Raw genomic sequence first — 21,625 nt, 5'->3', positions numbered from 1 at the left:
GCTGATGCATATCTTCAGACTTCTAGGCATCAAGGCATCGAGCTATACTGTGGCTAGAACTGAAATAAGGGAAGGTATTTAGGCCACTATCATAGACAAGACATCAACATCTATTTCTCTGTCCCTCTTGCCGGACTCTCCTCCTCAACCATTCCAAACTCCCTCCCAACATCAAAGGCACTGTATGTGGATATAATTGAAACCAACAGTAACTGGTTTTGGGGAGCCAGGCATGTGTGTCTGTCTGTTCAACATGATAGAGTGTGGTGTCATCCTGACCCTTATTGCAACATGGCCACAGCGAGACATCTAGGGCGGGAGGCAGGGAGGGAATGAGGCACAGAGTGGGATATTGAGTCATAAATCCCTGTGGAGATGAGGCAGGCTCCCTGTCTGATATCCAGCTGGCCCTACTAGACACTCGTGAGCAAACACACCTTTTCATACACACACCAAAGCACGCAGACACACACACACCAAGGCATGCAGATACACACACCAAAGAACACAGATACACACACCAAAGCACGCAGACACACACACCAAAGCACGCAGACACACACACCAAAGCACGCAGACACACACACCAAAGCACGCAGACACACACCAAAGCACGCAGACACACACACCAAAGCATGCAGATACACACACCAAAGCACGAAGATGCACACACCAAAGCACACAGATACTCACACCAAAGCACGCAGATACACACACCAAAGCATGCAGACACACACACCAAAGCACGCAGACACACACAGCAAAGCATGCAGACACACACAGCAAAGCATGCAGACACACACACACACCAAAGCAAGTAGACACACACACCAAAGCACGCAGATACACACACCAAAACATGCAGACACACACACAAACCAAAGCAAGTAGACACACACACCAAAGCATGCAGACACACTCACACACACCAAAGCACGCAGACACACACACCAAAGCACGCAGACACACACACCAAAGCATGCAGACACACACACCAAAGCACGCAGACACACACGTATGCATGAACATTCGTATAGCTGTGACTAAGGATTATCCAATTGACTGAAGCCAGACCTAAGTCACCAACATTTTATATGCACAGCGCATTGGGAAAGTATTCAGACCCCTTGACTTCTTCCACATTTTGTTACGTTACAGCATTATTCTAAAATGTATATATACACACAATACCCCATAAATACAAAGCAAAAACAGGTTTTTAGACATTTTTGGAAAATGTATATAAAATACATAACAGAAATACCTTATTTACATAAGTATTCAAACACTTTACTAGGAGACTCAAAATTGAGCTCAGGTGCATCCTGTTTCCATTGATCCTCCTTCAGATGTTTCTACAATTTGATTGGAGTCCACCTGTGGTAAATTCAATTGATTGGACATGTTTTGGAAAGGCACACATCTGTCTATGTAAGGTCCCACAGTTGACAGTGCATGTCAGAGAAAAAACCAAGCCATGAGGTTGAAGGAATTGTCCGCAGAGCTCTGAGAAAGGATTGTGTCGAGGCACAGATCTGGGGAAGGGTACCAAAACATTTCTGTATCATTGAAGATCCTCAAGAACACAGTGGCCTCCATCAATCTTAAATGGAAAAAAAATGGAATCACCAAGACTATTTCTGGAGCTAGCCGTCCGGCCAAACTCAGCAATCGGGGGAGAAGGGCCAGAGTTCCTCTTTGGAGATGGTTGTCTTTCTGGAAGGTTCTCCCATCTCTGCAGCACTCCACCAATCATGCCTTTATGGTAGAGTGGCCAGACGGAAGCCACCCCTCAGTAAAAGGCACATGACAGCCAGCTTGGAGTTTTCCAAAAGGCACCTAAAGACTCTCAGACCATGAGAAACAAGATTCTCTGGTCTGATGAAACCTGAATGCCAAGCATCACGTCTGGAGGAAACCTGATACCATCCTTACGGTGAAGCATGCTGGTGGCAGCATCATGCTGTGGGGATGTTTTTCAGCGGCAGGGACTGGGAGACTAGTCAGGATCGAGGGAAAGAAGAACGGAGCGATCCTTGATGAGATAGAGATCAGAGAGATCCTTGATGAAAACCTGCTCCATAGCGCTCAAGACCTCAGACTGGGGCAAAGGTTCACCTTCCAACAGGACAACGACCCTAAGAACACAGCAAAGACAACACAGGAATGGCTTCGGGACAAGTCTCTGAATGTTCTTGAGAGGCCCAGCCAGAGCCCGGTCTTGAACCTAATCGAACATCTCTGGAGAGACCTGAAAATAGCTGTGCAGCGACGCTCCCCATCCAACCTGACTGAGCTTGAGAGAATCTGCAGAGAAGAATAGGAGAAACTCTCCAAATACAGGTGTGACAAGAAGACTTGAAACTGTAATCACTGACGGTGCTACGGTGCTTCAACAAAGTACTGAGTAAAGGGTCTGAATACTTATGTAAATGTGATATTTCAGTTTTATAATTGTTTTGAATACATCTGCAATCATTTCTAAAAACCTGTTTTTGCTTTGTCATTATGGGCTATTGTATGTAGATTGATGAGGGAAAAAAAGGTAACAAAATGTGAAAAAAATGGGTCTGAATAGTTTCCGCGCTGTGTGCGTGTGTGTGTGTGAGATGTCAGTACTGTACCAATGTACTCAGAGAGCTTGATGTTCAAGGGTCTAATCAAGAAGCCTTCCAGCACCAGCTCTTCATACAGAGACTCAAGGGTTCTGGAGAGAGAGGGAGAAACAGAGAGAGAGGAGGGAGAGAGAAGGAGGGAGAGAGAGTAAGACACAGAGAGAGAGACAGAGACAGCGAGAGAGAGAGACACAGAGATAGAGACAGAGAGAGAGAGAGGAGGGAGAGAGTAAGACACACAGAGAGAGAGAGAGAGAGACAGAGAGAGGAGGGAGGGAGAGAGAGACACAGAGAGAGGAGGGAGGGAGAGAGAGAGACAGAGAGAGAGAGAGAGAGAGAGAGAGAGAGAGAGAGAGAGAGAGAGAGAGAGAGAGAGAGAGAGAGAGTAAGACACACAGAGAGACAGAGGGAGAGAGAGAGGAGGGAGAGAGAAGGAGGGAGAGAGAGTAACACACAGAGAGAGAGACAGAGAGAGAGAGAGAGAGAGAGGAGGGAGAGAGTAAGACACAGAGAGAGAGAAACACAGAGAGAGGAGGGAGGGAGAGAGAGACACAGAGAGAGGAGGGAGGGAGAGAGTAAGGGAGGGAGGGAGAGAGGGAGAGAGAGACACAGAGAGACACAGAGAGACACAGAGAGAGAGAGAGACACACAGAGAGAGACACACAGAGAGACACAGAGAGAGAGAGACACACACAGAGAGAGACAGAGAGAGAGAGAGAGAGAGAGAGATCAACACACAGAGAGAGAGAGAGACAGACAGAGAGAGACAAAGAGAGAGAGGAGGGCGAGAGAGGGAGGGAGAGAGAGTAAGACACAGAGAGAGAGGAGGGAGAGAGAGTGTGGAGGGACAGACAGAGTGAGAGAAAAGAGCAATGAAAGTGAGATATAAACATGAAGTAGAGAAAGGAAAGGAGAGAGAGAGGGAGAGAGAGAATGGTAAGTCGGGTGAGAGGGAGGGAGAGAGAAAGATGGTGTTAAACTGAGGGCGGGGGAGCAGGTCACAAACACACTAATCATTAACCAGGCCTATTGGAGTGGTGGTCACTCCATGACATCATACTCCTGCCCTCTGCCAACCAATCATCTGCTCCATATGGCAGAGTGATATTATCAGACACTGACCTGTCGGCAGTCAGATCCTTCTCTTTCTTCTTCTTCTTCTTACTGCCCTTCTTTCCTTTCTTCTTTTTCTACAATGGAGACATATAACTAAGCAGAGGAGGCTGGTAGTAGGAGCTATAGGAAGACAGGCTCAGTGTAGTGGCTGGGATGGAATCAATGTACCAGAGTCAAACATGTGGTTTCCATATATTTGACACGGTTCCATGTAATCCATTCCAGCCATTACAATGAGCCTGTGCTCGTATAGCTCCTCACACCAGCCTCCTCTGGAACTGAGGGTTCTTCCAAAACCACAACCAAGCTGGCCGAGCAGCCAAGGAATGTCCTACAAGATAGTCAGATATGCACATAAGACAGCTGAAAACATTGCGATGAATCTAGCTCATAGCTCAACTAAAACGTCATACAGAGGGAGCCTAAAATGAACAACATGGAAGATGTTGAATTCAGAAAAAATCATCAGAAAGGAAAAACTGAGTCACAGTCTTTGGGGATAACAACATGTTCCTGGTCTATAATAACACTCCTAGAGAGATGATCTTACACAACCTATGAACCAAAATACATGTGTTGTTTCATTTAGTAAATACACCACCTCCCTGTTGCTATGAGAGGGTGTTCCTCTCACAGAAATATTGAAGAATTCCCCTCTCTTTCTTCAGGAATTTTGGACCACTGTGAAACTATGTTTAATCGTAGCCTACAGTGCTGGCAGCAAACCATAAATTAAAACCATAGCTCCTTCTTTGAGAGGTGATGTTGGGTGGTTCAGGATTTGACATTCTTTGTTTACCACAGTACTTTCATTACAGTATGGACACAAACAAGAGATAAACAGGCCTACTGATTCAATAATCAACACGCTCAGCTACTCTGGCTGAGGTAAATCACAAAATATTCTGCCAAATAAGTCTTTGGAGATCCACATGAAAAAATACTATAGTATAAACTGGGTGGTTTGAGCCCTGATTGCTGATTGGCCGACAGCCGTGTTATATCAGACCGTATACCAGGTGGATGACAAAACATTTATTTTTACTGCTCTAATTACGTTGTTAGCCACTTTATAATAGCAATAAGGCACCTCGTGGTTTGTGGTATATGGCCAATATACCACGGCTAAGGGATGTGTCCAGGCACTCCGTATTGTGTCATGATTAGAACAGCCCAGAGCCGTGGTTTATTGACCATATACCAAACCTCCTCATGCCTTGTTGCTTAAGTATTCACTGTAGTGTTTTTGTGGACTGTAGTATACTAAAGTATTCACTGTAGGGTTTTTGTGGACCTAACTGTATTATTCACTGTTGTATACTGTTGTATACTGTAGTATACTGTAGTATTTACAGTTTACTATATTATAAATACTGCAGTAAAATAAATAGTATAAACTGTAGTGTTTTTGTGGACTAGTATACTGTAGTATTTACTGTAGTGTTTTTGTAGACTGTAGTATACTGTAGTATTTACTGTAGTGTTTTTGTGGACTGTAGTATACTGTAGTATTTACTGTAGTGTTTTTGTGGACTGTAGTATACTGTAGTATTTACTGTAGTGTTTTTGTAGACTGTAGTATACTGTAGTATTTACTGTAGTGTTTTTGTGGACTGTAGTATACTGTAGTATTTACTGTAGTGTTTTTGTAGACTGTAGTATACTGTAGTATTTACTGTAGTGTTTTTGTAGACTGTAGTATACTGTAGTATTTACTGTAGTGTTTTTGTGGACTGTAGTATACTGTAGTATTTACTGTAGTGTTTTTGTAGACTGTAGTATACTGTAGTATTTACTGTAGTGTTTTTGTTTTATTATCTTTGACATAGAAGTTTGGGGCTTCTGGAGAAATACTAACATATTTGCCATAACCTGTGTAGGTAGGTAGGACTGGGGTCTGAACGGACAGGTTCAGTGTTTCTGCTCTTTTCTATAACCTGTAGGTAGGAAGGACTGGGGTCTGAACGGACAGGTTCAGTGTTTCTGCTCTTTTCTATCACCTGTAGGTAGGAAGGACTGGGGTCTGAACGGACAGGTTCAGTGTTTCTGCTCTTTTCTATCACCTGTAGGTAGGAAGGACTGGGGTCTGAACGGACAGGTTCAGTGTTTCTGCTCTTTTCTATCACCTGTAGGTAGGAAGGACTGGGGTCTGAACGGACAGGTTCAGTGTTTCTGCTCTTTTCTATCACCTGTAGGTAGGAAGGACTGGGGTCTGAACGGACAGGTTCAGTGTTTCTGCTCTTTTCTATCACCTGTAGGTAGGAAGGACTGGGGTCTGAACGGACAGGTTCAGTGTTTCTGCTCTTTTCTATCACCTGTAGGTAGGAAGGACTGGGGTCTGAACGGACAGGTTCAGTGTTTCTGCTCTTTTCTATCACCTGTAGGTAGGAAGGACTGGGGTCTGAACGGACAGGTTCAGTGTTTCTGCTCTTTTCTATAACCTGTAGGTAGGAAGGACTGGGGTCTGAACGGACAGGTTCAGTGTTTCTGCTCTTTTCTATAACCTGTAGGTAGGTAGGACTGGGGTCTGAACGGACAGGTTCAGTGTTTCTGCTCTTTTCTATCACCTGTAGGTAGGAAGGACTGGGGTCTGAACGGACAGGTTCAGTGTTTCTGCTCTTTTCTATCACCTGTAGGTAGGAAGGACTGGGGTCTGAACGGACAGGTTCAGTGTTTCTGCTCTTTTCTATCACCTGTAGGTAGGAAGGACTGGGGTCTGAACGGACAGGTTCAGTGTTTCTGCTCTTTTCTATAACCTGTAGGTAGGAAGGACTGGGGTCTGAACGGACAGGTTCAGTGTTTCTGCTCTTTTCTATAACCTGTAGGTAGGAAGGACTGGGGTCTGAACGGACAGGTTCAGTGTTTCTGCTCTTTTCTATAACCTGTAGGTAGGTAGGACTGGGGTCTGAACGGACAGGTTCAGTGTTTCTGCTCTTTTCTATAACCTGTAGGTAGGTAGGACTGGGGTCTGAACGGACAGGTTCAGTGTTTCTGCTCTTTTCTATCACCTGTAGGGAACACAATATATGGTTTATACTTGGCATGTAGGTTTCTCAAAAATGTCTCACAGATTTGGCACAAATTGAGATATGGGGGAGGGGAATGTGCAGGGCATATGCAAATTGTGGGGATGAACTGACACTAGTGTAGAAATGTAATGACTGTTCTCATATCTACTTAGTTTGTTTGGAAAAGGACAAACAGAACCCAGAGAAGACAACTGTGAGGTACAATAGAATGACATTCACACCAACAGACAACGAGGCCAATGGTTGACTACTTTCATTTCATTACATTAATTCATAACGCTCATTTTATTTTGAGATTATGAATGTCCATTTTATATTACTCCTACATTAAGCAGTGGTAGAAATGCCATATGGAAGCTATTATTGCTTACCTACGAAATGTGTAATCCTTCATCCCAACCATACATTTGTCTGATCATATGACTTGGATTAACCCCATATCTCACCATCACCATCCAAACTATCCAGACCCCACATCCACACGAGTTCAGAGCAGAGCGACTCTTTACCTTCTTGCCACCTTTCTTTCCCTTCTTCTTCTTCTTCCCTTTCTCTCGGTCCACAGCCAGCTTGAGATTCTTCACTTCCTGTCTCATCAGCTCATCGACCTGTGGAGAGATGTTTTAACATGCACGCTCACCAGTCACCATAACCACTCGGCTTGTCTCATAGTTGGAAATCGTTCACAGATGTGCAGCATTTCAAGCCCGCTTCTGATGTATGCAACAGGGTAAAGGTGAATTCTGTTTCATTTGAGGTAATATTATCTTCAGGTGATGAACTGATTTTTTTTAAAGGTTAATAATGCATTGTAATTTTTTAATAGGGATGGACTGACATGAATGCATGGGCTAAACTGCGCTATCATTGCAATTTAAAGCGTACTGTTCACTATCTAACAAACATTAGCTTGCTGGCTCGCTAGCTAACGTTACGTGTATGATCTGTGTAGTAATATTATTTGTATCTCAGAATCCATTTGCACTGCTAGTTATAGCCTAATGTTAGCTAGCTAGCTAACATTGAGCCTAATTGGTTAGCTTTAGCTATCTTCAGATTCATACTACATAATTTCATGCATGGTGGCTAGCTATGACAAACCGTTTGTATTGCCAGTAGTATGGGTTGGGATTATGGTTCATTGTTTAGCTAGCTAGCTCGCTACATGTCTAAACAAAAGACTCCACTTCGCCAGATGATTACATGACCCATCAAGTTAGCCAGCTGTGTCTGAGGGTGATTACAGCCACCTATTGGATTTCATGAACACGTGTACATGTCTAGACAATAGGGCCCCATTCACTTAGCTAGATGTGGCTGGGGGTTGGTTTTAGCATTTATTTCACATGACCCATCAATTTAGAAAATTGTGTATGGGGGTTGGTTAGTGTGATTGGGGGTTTGTTGGTGTGTCTGGGTGTTGGCTAGTGTGTCTGGGTGTTGGTTAGTGTGTCTGGGGGTTGGTTGGTGTGTCTGGGGGTTGGTTGGTGTGTCTGGGGGTTGGCTAGTGTGTCTGGGGGTTAGTTAGTGTGTCTGGGGGTTGGCTAGTGTGTCTGGGGGTTGGCTAGTGTGTTAGGGGGTTGGTTGGTGTGTCTGGGGGTTGGTTGGTGTGTCTGGGGGTTGGCTAGTGTGTCTGGGAGTTGGTTAGTGTGTCTGGGGGTTGGTTGGTGTGTCTGGGGGTTGGTCGGTGTGTCTGGAGGTTGGCTAGTGTGTCTGGGGGTTGGCTAGTGTGTCTGGGGGTTGGTCAGTGTGGTTCTGGGGGTTGGTTAGTGTGTCTGGGGGTTAGTTGGTGTGTCTGGGGGTTGGTTAGTGTGTCTTGGTGTTGGTTAGTGTGTCTGGGGGTTGGTTAGGGGGTTTGGGGGTTTGTTTTAGCATTTAGTTCACATGACCCATCAATTTAGACAAGTGTGTCTGGGGGTTGGTTAATGTGTCTGGGGGTTGGTTAATGTGACTGGGGGTTGGTTAATGTGACTGGGGGTTGGTTAATGTGACTGGGGGTTGGTTAATGTGACTGGGGGTTGGTTAGAGTGTATGGGGGTTGGTTGGAGTGTCTGGTGGTTGGTTAGAGTGTCTGGGGGTTGGTTGGAGTGTCTGGGGGTTGGTCTGAGTGTCTGGGGGTTGGTCGGAGTGTCTGGGGGTTGGTTAGAGTGTCTGGGGGTTGGTTAGAGTGTCTGGGGGTTGGTTAGAGTGTCTGGGGGTTGGTTGGAGTGTCTGGGGGTTGGTTGGAGTGTCTGGGGGTTGGTTAGAGTGTCTGGGGGTTGGTTGGAGTGTCTGGGGGTTGGTTGGAGTGTCTGGGGGTTGGTTAGAATGTCTGGGGGTTGGTCAGTGTGTCTGGGTAAGCACTAAGCATCATCTAATAAATGTAAAATTTTTATACAATATTTTTTGTGGACATTATTTTTTTGCTACTATACAAATATGCACATAACCATTTCACTGTACCGTTTACACCTTCTGTATCCTGTGTGACAAATACTGATTATATTTGATATAGTGTGTGTTTACCAGAGATGGTAATGTGAAGAACAACATGACCTACACCAAAGTCAGTTTAGAATATAGACCAAGGACGAGATCAAGTGTATTTCCTTATTGTAGGCTACTACTTTTACCACTTTTAGTCTTCACATTTTTGGTTGTTTACTAAACTACGCACTCTGTTTAGCAAATGGTCTCAAGTGAATCCTTAATGAAGAGCTCTCCAGTAGGTACCAAAACATTCAAGGACCATTTTCTCAAAAGGGTGGTTACAAGTTTATCAACTTTCAAAGCAGAATTTATTTCGCATTGTTCCACAACACAAGTGTGTGTGTGTGTGTGTGTGAATGTTTGTGTGTGAGTGTGTGTTGAGACCAATGGCCCAGTCTCTCACCTGAACTCTGACCTCCTCCTCCACCTCCAACCTCTTCTCCTCACGCACCAGCTGGGCATCAAACCGCTGCAGGAAGTTCTGTGTTTCATCACGCCCCTGCCACACGTCTACACACACACACACACACACACACACCACACACACCACACACACCACACACACCGACAGTAGAGCATGAGGAAGCATGCTGGAGTGGTCAGCAGGGAAAGCAGACAGGACCAGAGAGAGAGGCAGGTGGAGGAGTGTATGTGTTTTTGTGTGGGACTAAGGCAATGCATATTTTCCTTTCCAAGTTGCTCTGTCCGCTCTCAGGCACCACTTCCTGGTCAGGAAATTAACTTCCTGTTCCTGCTACCGGCCTGTCACAACGCCAAGCAAAGATTTCCACATCAAGCCAGACAGGTGGGGGGAATGGGATCTAAGCCTTCAAAACAACCATTCAAAATGCCGGACACGACTAAACACTGGTACGGCCAAAGGCCATTACAGACAGAAGACCACAGCTGCTCTGCCATCTCTCTTCTAAAATCCTCCTTTGGTCTCTGCATTGGCATGGTAACGGTTGTGGTCAAAATGTGCCATTTTGTGAGACCTTTTTGTTAACATGGTATCACAAGATAATTACCAACATCCGACTTGTTTTCACATTTGACAGATAACCCCCCCCTTTCGAATGCAGACCTGTCAAGTTCAGGCAGGAGTCAAAGGCCGTTGGTTTGACAGCTTGCGTCGGTGGCACCTCTATATACGGCGTCTCTTTGAAATGAGATCTGCTCAGAAGGTCAGAGATCAACCTTTCCTCTCCTCCTCCACAAGGCCCCCTTTTAAAAGTCCCCCGCTTCAAAACATCCCCCAGGCAATCTGATACATGTAATTACCTTTTCTCTTGTCTCGTGTGTGTGTTCCCAAAAGTCAATCTGTCTGTTTGTTTAAAGAGGGCATCCTTTCTATGCCTCTGAAAGTAGAAGGGTGTGAAGAGAAAGCAGTGGTGCAAGTGGTAGAAAGGTCAGCATTTAAAGTCCACTATATTGCCATTAGGAGAATTTAAGAGACTTAGGCTGGGTAGAGAAAAAGTCTCACTAGGTCTGAGGATAAGCCAACGGCAATTTAATCAGTTCACTTGACCAAGCTGACTATTGGACAAGCTCACGTCAAGCTCACGACACACACACACACACACACACACACACACACACACACACACACACACACACACACACACACACACACACACACACACACACACACACACACACACACACACACACACCTACCTGTAAGAACAGGCTGCTCTGTCATTGGATACACTGTGTTGGCCATATATATATAATATATATATATACCACCTGGCTGGTGAAAGACACATTAGAACTGAATTGTGATCAACAGCGTTGTCTTTGCCAAGGCCACAGTCTGCTACACCCACAGTATGTGCTTCGGCTTCCAATATATATGTAGCCATTAGTATGCTGCTGCACACCTTTCTACCACAGAGCCCCCTTTTCTGCTTGTTCACTCTGGGAAAAACAAGGTGTTTTGAGCTGAGCTGCAAACAGGAAGAGTGAGTCTGCTAAGTAAAGAATGCTTCCTATTGCACGGTCCTCTGGCCAGGAAATTGAAATGATATCCATGGTTCACATCTAACCGCTGCTCCGTGACGCTGGGCCTGGCTTGTCTGGGCACACAGGAAGAGAGGTCCAGTTTCAATCACACTCCCAGGGTTTGTCCGTCCATGGTTCCCTTCCAGCCCCCAGCCCAGCTGGGATGTATGGGGGGAAGTAGAGGAGGTAGTGGGAAAAAAGTGATATAAACAAAAAAAAGTACCCAACGAGAGAGACGGAAACAAAACAAAACAAAAATAACAGGATAAAGTAGCACACAATGAAGGATCACCTCAATGAAACACTTATCCGTGACTAGTGGGACAAGATGCCAAAGTAAAAGTCTCACACTACCGAGAAAATCAAGCGTCTTTTGTTTTCCCAACAAACACAAACTCTCAGAGCAACGGACCTATAGACCTGAACCCTCATTGAATTCTGGGTAAATATTTGCTTCACCTTTTCCGCTTCATTACATCTAAATCAACCTAACGAGCCAGTCATTAAACCATTTTCCAATTACACACACCTGATAAAACAGAGCTGATGTGACAGGACCACCGTTTACAAAGCCCCCTGACGTTTATTATTATTATCTTTAATCAGGCCTTTGACAGGCTGGATGTTTTACATGGGTTTGTGAGCTATATTCTGCTCTTTATTAATGTTAATGACAAACTGTGTTTAAGGATCTTTAATGCTGAGGCTTAAGGGAGATGAAGAGAGGGAGGGAGAAGAAGAGAGGAGGGAGAAGGAGGAGGAGTGAGGAGGGAGAAGGATTAGAAGAGAGGGAGGGAGGAGGAGACGAGAGACAGGAGAATAAGAAAGGGAGAGGGAGTGGGAGGAGAGGGAGGAGAGGGAGAGGGAGAAGGAGGAGAGGGAGAGGGAAGACAGGGAGGAGAGAGAGTGGGTGGAGAGGTAGAGGGAGGAGAGGGAGAGAGAAGACAGGGAGGAGAAAGAGTGGGAGGCAAGGGAGAGGGAGGAGGAAGGCAGGGAGGAGAGAGAGTGGGAGGAGAGGGAGGAGGACCAGCTGCAGTGTTTTAGTTCCTGTCCTTCCCCATTACTGCACTAAGAGGAGAGGTCACTCCTAATAAAAACCTCAAAATCAATCACTCCCCTCTCATGTTGGAGTCTAGACTCCGTCAACCTACAGCTACCTTAGACCGGGGAAAGTTTGGGCTAATAAGAGAGACTGGCCCCTGATATAGGCAACACCACTCCATGGCCTTGTAGAAACCGCTGACCTCACTACACAGTGCACACACACTACACACACATACACATACATACACTGCACACACACACACACACACACACACACACACACACACACACACACACACACACACACACACACACACACACACACACACACACACACACACACACACACACACACACACACACACACACACACACACACACACACACACACATACACACACACTACACACACACACACACTGCACACACACATACACACACACTGCACACACACACACACACACACACACTGCACACACACATACACATACACACACACACACACATAACGTTATAAATGTTGTGGAGGTCAGCTGGTGAGGTGTAAAGCGCTGGGCCAGCATCTGGTCTTCATTACATCTCAAAGGTCTGTGTGTGTGTGTTGCTTCTAACAGGAATGTAACCTAAAGCCCTGTGTTGTACCAGTTGACATTCTGAGGTGAATGATAACGAGGAGAGAATTGAACAGTTTTGACTGGGAATATAATTACGTCCTGCTAACTACAGCTGCTGACTGACTATTGGTTGTAGGTTCTGTTACCCTCTCCTTCACCCTCTCAATGCTGAACTAAAGGTGACGCAGAGCAGAGGTGGAGCAGAGACCTTCTACGGTCACTGACAGACTAGGGTTAGACACAAGTAAGATGTTCATTTCTCCAGCTGGTTCTGTTGGTTGGAGCATGATTCTGATCTAAAGACCATTGAGCTGTCCCAAAAAAAGTGGAGTTTGTAAAACCAGTGCTGGCAAGACCAACGTTGTGGCTTCAAATGAATTCCCACATGGGTCACCTGCTCTGAATATGTGTGTTTAATATTGGACTGTAGGTATCTTTGAATAAAGGCGTTGTTGTGTTGTTATGACACATCTCATTAAGCTGGGAACACTGAGAAGGCTGTATCTTTGTCCTCCGTAGGGATGTCAACAGGATATCCCAGTGATTTGACTCTAATGCTCTCATTGTGTAGATTAGGAAGTAGCGCAGCAGGTTTTAATGGGCTCAATTTGACACTGTGGCACAGATATACACACAGCGACTATTCACTCACTTCCCTTCAGCCTCATTCACCTACCTTTCATCCAAGGATATCACAGGCCCATGAACGTTCAATGAGCCGAGATATTGACTGGTCACTTTGTATCAGAGAGGGAGTCAATTCCATTTCAACTACTAAACTGCCTGGAATTCAGAATGGAACTATTGAGTTCCTAGACGTTTAAATGAAACTACTGTGCTATCCATAATACTCCCCACAGCTTTGGGGGATAAGCCTGCGTAATATAATAATCAGGCCATTTCTCCTCTGAATAATGTTTGTTGTTTTGGCACCAACCCTGTAGACCTTTGAGACATGCCCGGGGAGCAGTGGTGACTGATCCCGCATATTTCCCTCAGTGACTTGTGGGTGTTTGTGCAGCAGTGGAACCGCCTGCGAGAAGCCAAATAACACATGCTGCCCCCAGAGAAGCATTCCACCATTCCACCTAGAACCCTTCCACCTCAGGTGACTGGGTCAGATAAGTTAAATGAAGGGAGGGAGAGGGGAGAGAAAGGAGTGATGAGACCCAGGATGTATGTGGTTGGAGGATGCAGACTCCTCCAGAGAGAGAGAGAGATCCCTCCCTACTCGGGACCGAGAAGCTTCATCTGGCTGCTGAAACGTTGTTGAAAGGGTTTGAGTCTTTAAGGAGTAAAATATTGAAGCCAGACGAGCTCAAATGGAGAGTTACTCCTGGATGTTTGACCTGTATCTGGCAGCAACAGGAGGGAAGCAGCAGCTTCTGTCATTTCTCTTCATTGTTTCTCCATTACTTCAGTACTCAACATTCTGTTGAAATCTCCCTTGGTCGCCTATCAAAATGTGGAAAGAGTCAAACTGACTTAACCAGAAGAGGGGATAGCTGTCAAAGGGCTAATGACTAAACCTGCGAAAAGCTAAAACACCAAAACAAAGTCAGTCATCCATCTCCATTGGGTTTGGAGGAAGCAGGGTGGTTGACTTGAAACAACAATCTGGAGGCTCCAGGTCCAACTGCTCCTCACTGAGTCATTGCGTAAAGACAGATATGGGGGTTGGACACACGCCCCTCCACGGGTCACTGAGAGACAGGAGCCTGGGCGGCACGCATCACTTCCTTGTTAAGGGCCCAGGGCACCATGAGAGACAGGAAATCTGTCAGGTGATCAGATTGATTTGTGGTCCCACACTGATTCAAAAAAACACCAACAACAGGCCCATGGTAAAGATTCAGAAACCACTAGCCTCTCAAGCTGTGACTCCTGTCACTATACACCACTGTCTTCAGTGAGACATCATGACAGAGAGAAACACTGTGGAAGGTAGACTTCAGATCTGTGCCTATCAGCTCGACCCTTTAGCAATGCTGTCACCACATTACTATGGTCCTCATACCTACTCTCTAACTCACCTTTGTACATTACTATGGTCCTCATACCTACTCTCTAACTCACCTTTATACATTACTATGAACCTCATACCTACTCTCTAACTCACCTTTGTACATTACTATGGTCCTCATACCTACTCTCTAACTCACCTTTATACATTACTATAGTCCTCATACCTACTCTCTAACTCACCTTTATACATTACTATGGTCATCATACCTACTCTCTAACTCACCTTTATACATTACTATGGTCCTCATACCTACTCTCTAACTCATCTTTATACATTACTATAGTCCTCATACCTACTCTCTAACTCACCTTTATACATTACTATGGTCCTCATACCTACTCTCTAACTCACCTTTATACATTACTATGGTTCTCATACCTACTCTCTAACTCACCTTTATACATTACTATGGTCCTCATACCTACTCTCTAACTCACCTTTATACATTACTATGGTCCTCATACCTACTCTCTAACTCACCTTTATACATTACTATGGTCCTCATACCTACTCTCTAACTCACCTTTATACATTACTATGGTCCTCATACCTACTCTCTAACTCACCTTTATACATTACTATAGTCCTCATACCTACTCTCTAACTCACCTTTATACATTACTATGGTCCGCATACCTACTCTCTAACTCACCTTTATACATTACTATAGTCCTCATACCTACTCTCTAACTCACCTTTATACATTACTATGGTTCTCATACCTACTCTCTAACTCACCTTTATACATTACTATGGTTCTCATACCTACTCTCTAACTCACCTTTATACATTACTATGATCCTCATACCTACTCTCTAATTCACCTTCATACATTACTATGGTCCTCATACCTACTCTCTAACTCACCTTTGTACATTACTATGGTCCTCATACCTACTCTCTAACTCACCTTTATACATTACTATGAACCTCATACCTACTCTCTAACTCACCTTTGTACATTACTATGGTCCTCATACCTACTCTCTAACTCACCTTTATACATTACTATAGTCCTCATACCTACTCTCTAACTCACCTTTATACATTACTATGGTCATCATACCTACTCTCTAACTCACCTTTATACATTACTATGGTCCTCATACCTACTCTCTAACTCATCTTTATACATTACTATAGTCCTCATACCTACTCTCTAACTCACCTTTATACATTACTATGGTCCTCATACCTACTCTCTAACTCACCTTTATACATTACTATGGTTCTCATACCTACTCTCTAACTCACCTTTATACATTACTATAGTCCTCATACCTACTCTCTAACTCACCTTTATACATTACTATGGTCCTCATACCTACTCTCTAACTCACCTTTATACATTACTATGGTCCTCATACCTACTCTCTAACTCACCTTTATACATTACTATGGTCCTCATACCTACTCTCTAACTCACCTTTATACATTACTATAGTCCTCATACCTACTCTCTAACTCACCTTTATACATTACTATGGTCCGCATACCTACTCTCTAACTCACCTTTATACATTACTATAGTCCTCATACCTACTCTCTAACTCACCTTTATACATTACTATGGTTCTCATACCTACTCTCTAACTCACCTTTATACATTACTATGGTTCTCATACCTACTCTCTAACTCACCTTTATACATTACTATGATCCTCATACCTACTCTCTAATTCACCTTCATACATTACTATGGTCCTCATACCTACTCTCTAACTCACCTTTATACATTACTATGAACCTCATACCTACTCTCTAACTCACCTTTGTACATTACTATGGTCCTCATACCTACACTCTAACTCATCTCTAACTCACCTTTGTACATTACTATGGTCCCCATACCTACACTCTAACTCACCTTTGTACATTACTATGGTTCTCATACCTACTCTCTAATTCACCTTTATACATTACTATGGTCCTCATACCTACTCTCTAACTCACCTTTATACATTACTATAGTCCTCATACCTACTCTCTAATTCACCTTCATACATTACTATGGTCCTCATACCTACTCTCTAACTCACCTTTATACATTACTATGGTTCTCATACCTACTCTCTAACTCACCTTTGTACATTTTGTTTCCCTCCACAACAGTAGGGAGGAAGTTGCTCGGGGGCATTTTCCAGCCCTTCTCCTCCTCCTTCAAGAGACAAGAAATTAATCAATCAATTACATTACATGTATTACAGCTGGACACAGTTTTAAAGCAGGTTCATTCCGTATTCTTTTCTCAAAGTCCTGTGTATTTTAGGATAGATGAACGGTAGAAAGGAAATAGGACCTTGTAGTTTTTTTTAACCTTTATTTAACTAGGCAGGTCAGTTAAGAACAAATTCTTGTTTTCAATGACACATGCACCTTGTCAGCTCAGGGATTTGAATTTGCAACCTTTCGATTACTAGTCTAACACACTAACCACTAGGCTACCCTGCCACCCCAGTTTAAGATAATGACAGTGGCCTCAGGTCTTAAGGCTAATTTAGAGGAGAGAGTTGAGGTTTTCAGAGACTCCACATGACTTGGATAGAGTTCAAAGCTGCTCTACAGATGACCTGCCCCCCGCTGTGCTGTGACACCAGATCAGATCCAGAACTATCCATGCTGTGACACCAGATCAGATCCAGAACTATCCATGCTGTGACACCAGATCCAGAACTAACTATGCTGTGACACCAGGTCAGATCCAGAACTAACTATGTTGTGACACCAGATTAGATCCAGAACTATCTATGCTGGGACACCAGATCAGATCCAGAACTATCTATGCTGGGACACCAGATCAGATCCAGAACTATCCATGCTGTGACACCAGATCAGATCCAGAACTATCCATGCTGTGACACCAGATCAGATCCAGAACTATCTATGCTGTGACACCAGATCAGATCCAGAACTATCCATGCTGTGACACCAGGTCAGATCCAGAACTATCCATGCTGTGACACCAGATCAGATCCAGAACTAACTATGCTGTGACACCAGATCAGATCCATAACTATCCATGCTGGGACACCAGGTCAGATCCAGAACTAACTATGCTGTGACACCAGGTCAGATCCAGAACTAACTATGCTGTGACACCAGGTCAGATCCAGAACTATCCATGCTGTGACACCAGGTCAGATCCAGAACTATCCATGCTGTGACACCAGGTCAGATCCAGAACTATCCATGCTGTGACACCAGATCAGATCCAGAACTAACTTTGATGATGTGGATAAACAGTAGCAGACAGAGAGATGCTGAGTGGATGACTTCATGAACTAAATGTTGTCTTAATGCATAGTCAGGGGTACAACATCAACATCCAGTCCCTTTACACATGCACGCATACGAAAACACACGCGCTCATGCACGCACATGCACAGGTTCTCAAAGGGGATGGACTGGGGGGGGGGTCTATCAGTTATTCAGACATGGCATGTTTTATGTTCCCTCTCATTCTTTAATACATTCCTCCAGTAGCATTGAATGGCTCCCAGAAGAGGAGGAATCCATTGGAAAATATTGTAGGAATCTTAAGTGCTTCATAATACGCTCCAACGTTGGATGATGACACTCATGGTGCGAGGCAGGAAGCCTCCTTATGGATCGACCAGAACCAGAACCAGGACCAGGACAGGACAGGAATGATCCGAATGTCAGATGTTGCTTTTCAAGGCTGTGAGAACGTACCAGGGTTTTAATAGAGACGGATCAGGTAGTGAGGAACTGATGTCGATCATCGTGCTTTAGACTGGGGGGTTTTAGTGACCTGGTAAACCAGTGTTGATCTATAGACAACACTTCATTGTTTCTCTTTGTAGGACTGTTCAGGATTGTTCAGGACAAGGTTAAGGAAGTCCCATAGAAGTCCAATAACAAACCAGGGCACAACCATAGGGTTTAAAATATAAACGTTCACACCACCATGAGTCAATGTGTAACTTAACCTCCGTTACAGACGTAACGGTCATAGAAAGCAGTATAGAGATGAAGTGTCTATTTGATGAGTTCAACCATCCCATACTAAGCACATCTGGAATACTCCTCTAGGAACCTCTAAAGTGATGTCCCCTTCTAGCCATGCTATTTCTCTGGTTCATGAGCTGTCTCCAACGTAGTCAGGTGGATGTGACATGTTCCTCCACAGCAAATTAAAGGGGCATTTCTTGGTTTTTACGTGTACAATGCTTCCATTCTAGTCTGTGGGATCAGAGCCAGACAATGTGAGTGAGGACCTGTCATCCTCTTTCTGTTGCACGGTAACCACTAGTCATGACATCATTCTGATTCTAGAACATTGTAAGGTCCCCAGTGTACAGGATTAGCCTTACTGTAAAACGAGAAGTCTCATGCCCTTTTCAACTCTATCCGTCTCTGGTAAAGGCCTGAGTGACAGACTAAGACACATTGGTTTTATCTCTGAGACGGTCAGTCTGCTTTTAGAGTCTGACAGACTGCAGAGTGCTAGTTTAATCACACACCTCACTCAGAAGCACGCTGTGCCATTCTGTCTGAGAGGCTAAAGTGACTCCCAACTACAAAGGAGAGAAGCCCTGCCAAGGCTCAGCTCTGTTCTCCTGAACATCTCTTATCAGTTCTTTTGGCTTTAACCCTACATTATCACCCTCAACCATTATCACAGCTATTCTAAGAGCCCTATTCAAGCAAACTCTGAAACCGGATGTCCAGGACTGTACGGTAAACCCAGTTAAATAGACTTTGATTGAAAACAAGTGACCTCCTTGTCCAATAGCTGTTGCTATTCTGTTCAGGAACACATATTAGCTACTTCAATAAGAGATTTAAAGTCATAGAGAAGTCATTCAACAAATAGTCATGAATAATCTCAATGCTCTATTCAATCCATATCCAGGAAACACAGTGTTACAGAGAGATTTAAATTTAAAGGCAATGTTCCAGCATTCGCTGAGCCTGCATTCACGATAAACGCTGCACATGTCAGCTCAATCGGAATTTACCTCTACATTTATATTGCGGAATCTGTAACGCTTCAGCGCTACAGAATGAATATAGCCCTTAGTTTTATTGGCTTGATCTAGGACAACGAGAGACATATTGTTGTTCCACAGGGTATGTTCATGCAAGGGGGATGTGGACTGGGACTAAATCCTTGGCTTGAACAAACCATTTTGAGGAACACTTGACTGAAATCAGAAACATTTCCTCACAGAGTCTTCACAGTCTTCAGCAGTAAACATCTCTTTCGTTCCACCACACCCTCAATCATCTGAGATGACAAAGCTCTACCGCTTAGCTTCTGATTTAGTAGCGGAGGTGTATTTTATGGTCTTAATTGTGCACGTCCAGTGGGATTGGGCCTTCATGAGGAAAACAGGTGGAGAGAGGCTGCAACACAGCACATACTTCAATTCGCTTAAGAGGAAAAGCACACGACGATTGCCCGTCACTTACACTTTCTGTCTACTGGTTTGACTTGGAGACTGTGGTCTTCTGAAGGTTTTGGGTGTTTCACTTTGTTTTAACAATGGCATTAAGATCAGACTCAGATCAGTTATGTTTGACTTTGTTTTAACAATGGCATTAAGATCAGACTCAGATCAGTTATGTTTGACTTTGTTTTAACAATGGCATTAAGATCAGACTCAGATCAGTTATGTTTGACTTTGTTTTAAGAATGGCATTAAGACCAGACTCAGATCAGTCATGTTTCAGGGGAAGAGAATAAACTCAGCTCTTCTTATCAAAAGCCTGGATAAAGCAATTCTGAAGCTACTATTGGTCATCAAGCCTTGTCTGTTTAATAGCATGAGCCACTATTGGCCAAGCCTTGTCTGTTTAATAGCATGAGCCACTATTGGCCACCATGCCTTGTCTGTTTAATAACATGAGTCACTATTGGCTTGTCTGTTTAATAATATGAGCCACTATTGGCCACCATGCCTTGTCTGTTTAATAACATGAGCCACTATTGGCCAAGCCTTGTCTGTTTAATAACATGAGCCACTATTGGCCACCATGCCTTGTCTGTTTAATAACATGAGCCACTATTGGCCAAGCCTTGTCTGTTTAATAACATGAGCCACTATTGGCCAAGCCTTGTCTGTTTAATAACATGAGCCACTATTGGCCACCATGCCTTGTCTGTTTAATAACATGAGCCACTATTGGCCAAGCCTTGTCTGTTTAATAACATGAGCCACTATTGGCCAAGCCTTGTCTGTTTAATAACATGAGCCACTATTGGCCACCATGCCTTGTCTGTTTAATAACATGAGCCACTATTGGCCGCCAAGCCTTGTCTGTTTAATAACATGAGCCACTATTGGCCACCATGCCTTGTCTGTTTAATAACATGAGCCACTATTGGCCAAGCCTTGTCTGTTTAATAACATGAGCCACTATTGGCCACCAGCCTTGTCTGTTTAATAACATGAGCCACTATTGGCCAAGCCTTGTCTGTTTAATAACATGAGCCACTATTGGCCAAGCCTTGTCTGTTTAATAACATGCCTTGTCTGTCTGTAATAACATGAGCCACTATTGGCCAAGCCTTGTCTGTTTAATAACATGAGCCACTATTGGCCAAGCCTTGTCTGTTTAATAACATGAGCCACTATTGGCCACCATGCCTTGTCTGTTTAATAACATGAGCCACTATTGGCCAAGCCTTGTCTGTTTAATAACATGAGCCACTATTGGCCAAGCCTTGTCTGTTTAATAACA

The 21,625-nt window shown here is 44.1% G+C and overlaps 1 protein-coding gene across 1 annotated transcript in view; it reads right to left on the bottom strand.

Moving 5' to 3' along the window:
• The window catches only part of LOC139402736 (dynein regulatory complex protein 11-like), a 57,009-nt gene that overhangs the window by 15,251 nt on the left and 20,133 nt on the right, over positions 1-21,625 (bottom strand). Inside the window, exons 8-12 of the mRNA XM_071146645.1 lie at positions 17,000-17,075; positions 9,633-9,739; positions 7,270-7,368; positions 3,738-3,805; positions 2,625-2,707 (exon numbers count right to left, since the gene is read on the bottom strand). Coding sequence (XP_071002746.1) covers positions 2,625-2,707; positions 3,738-3,805; positions 7,270-7,368; positions 9,633-9,739; positions 17,000-17,075 — 433 coding nt within the window. The remainder of the gene's footprint in view (positions 1-2,624; positions 2,708-3,737; positions 3,806-7,269; positions 7,369-9,632; positions 9,740-16,999; positions 17,076-21,625) is intronic.

The sequence above is a fragment of the Oncorhynchus clarkii genome, unplaced genomic scaffold (genome assembly GCF_045791955.1).
Source record: "Oncorhynchus clarkii lewisi isolate Uvic-CL-2024 unplaced genomic scaffold, UVic_Ocla_1.0 unplaced_contig_3553_pilon_pilon, whole genome shotgun sequence".
In the NCBI taxonomy this organism is placed as follows: domain Eukaryota; kingdom Metazoa; phylum Chordata; class Actinopteri; order Salmoniformes; family Salmonidae; genus Oncorhynchus; species Oncorhynchus clarkii.
Note: the sequence above shows the minus strand (reverse complement) of the source record. Positions and strands in the feature narration are given on the sequence as shown.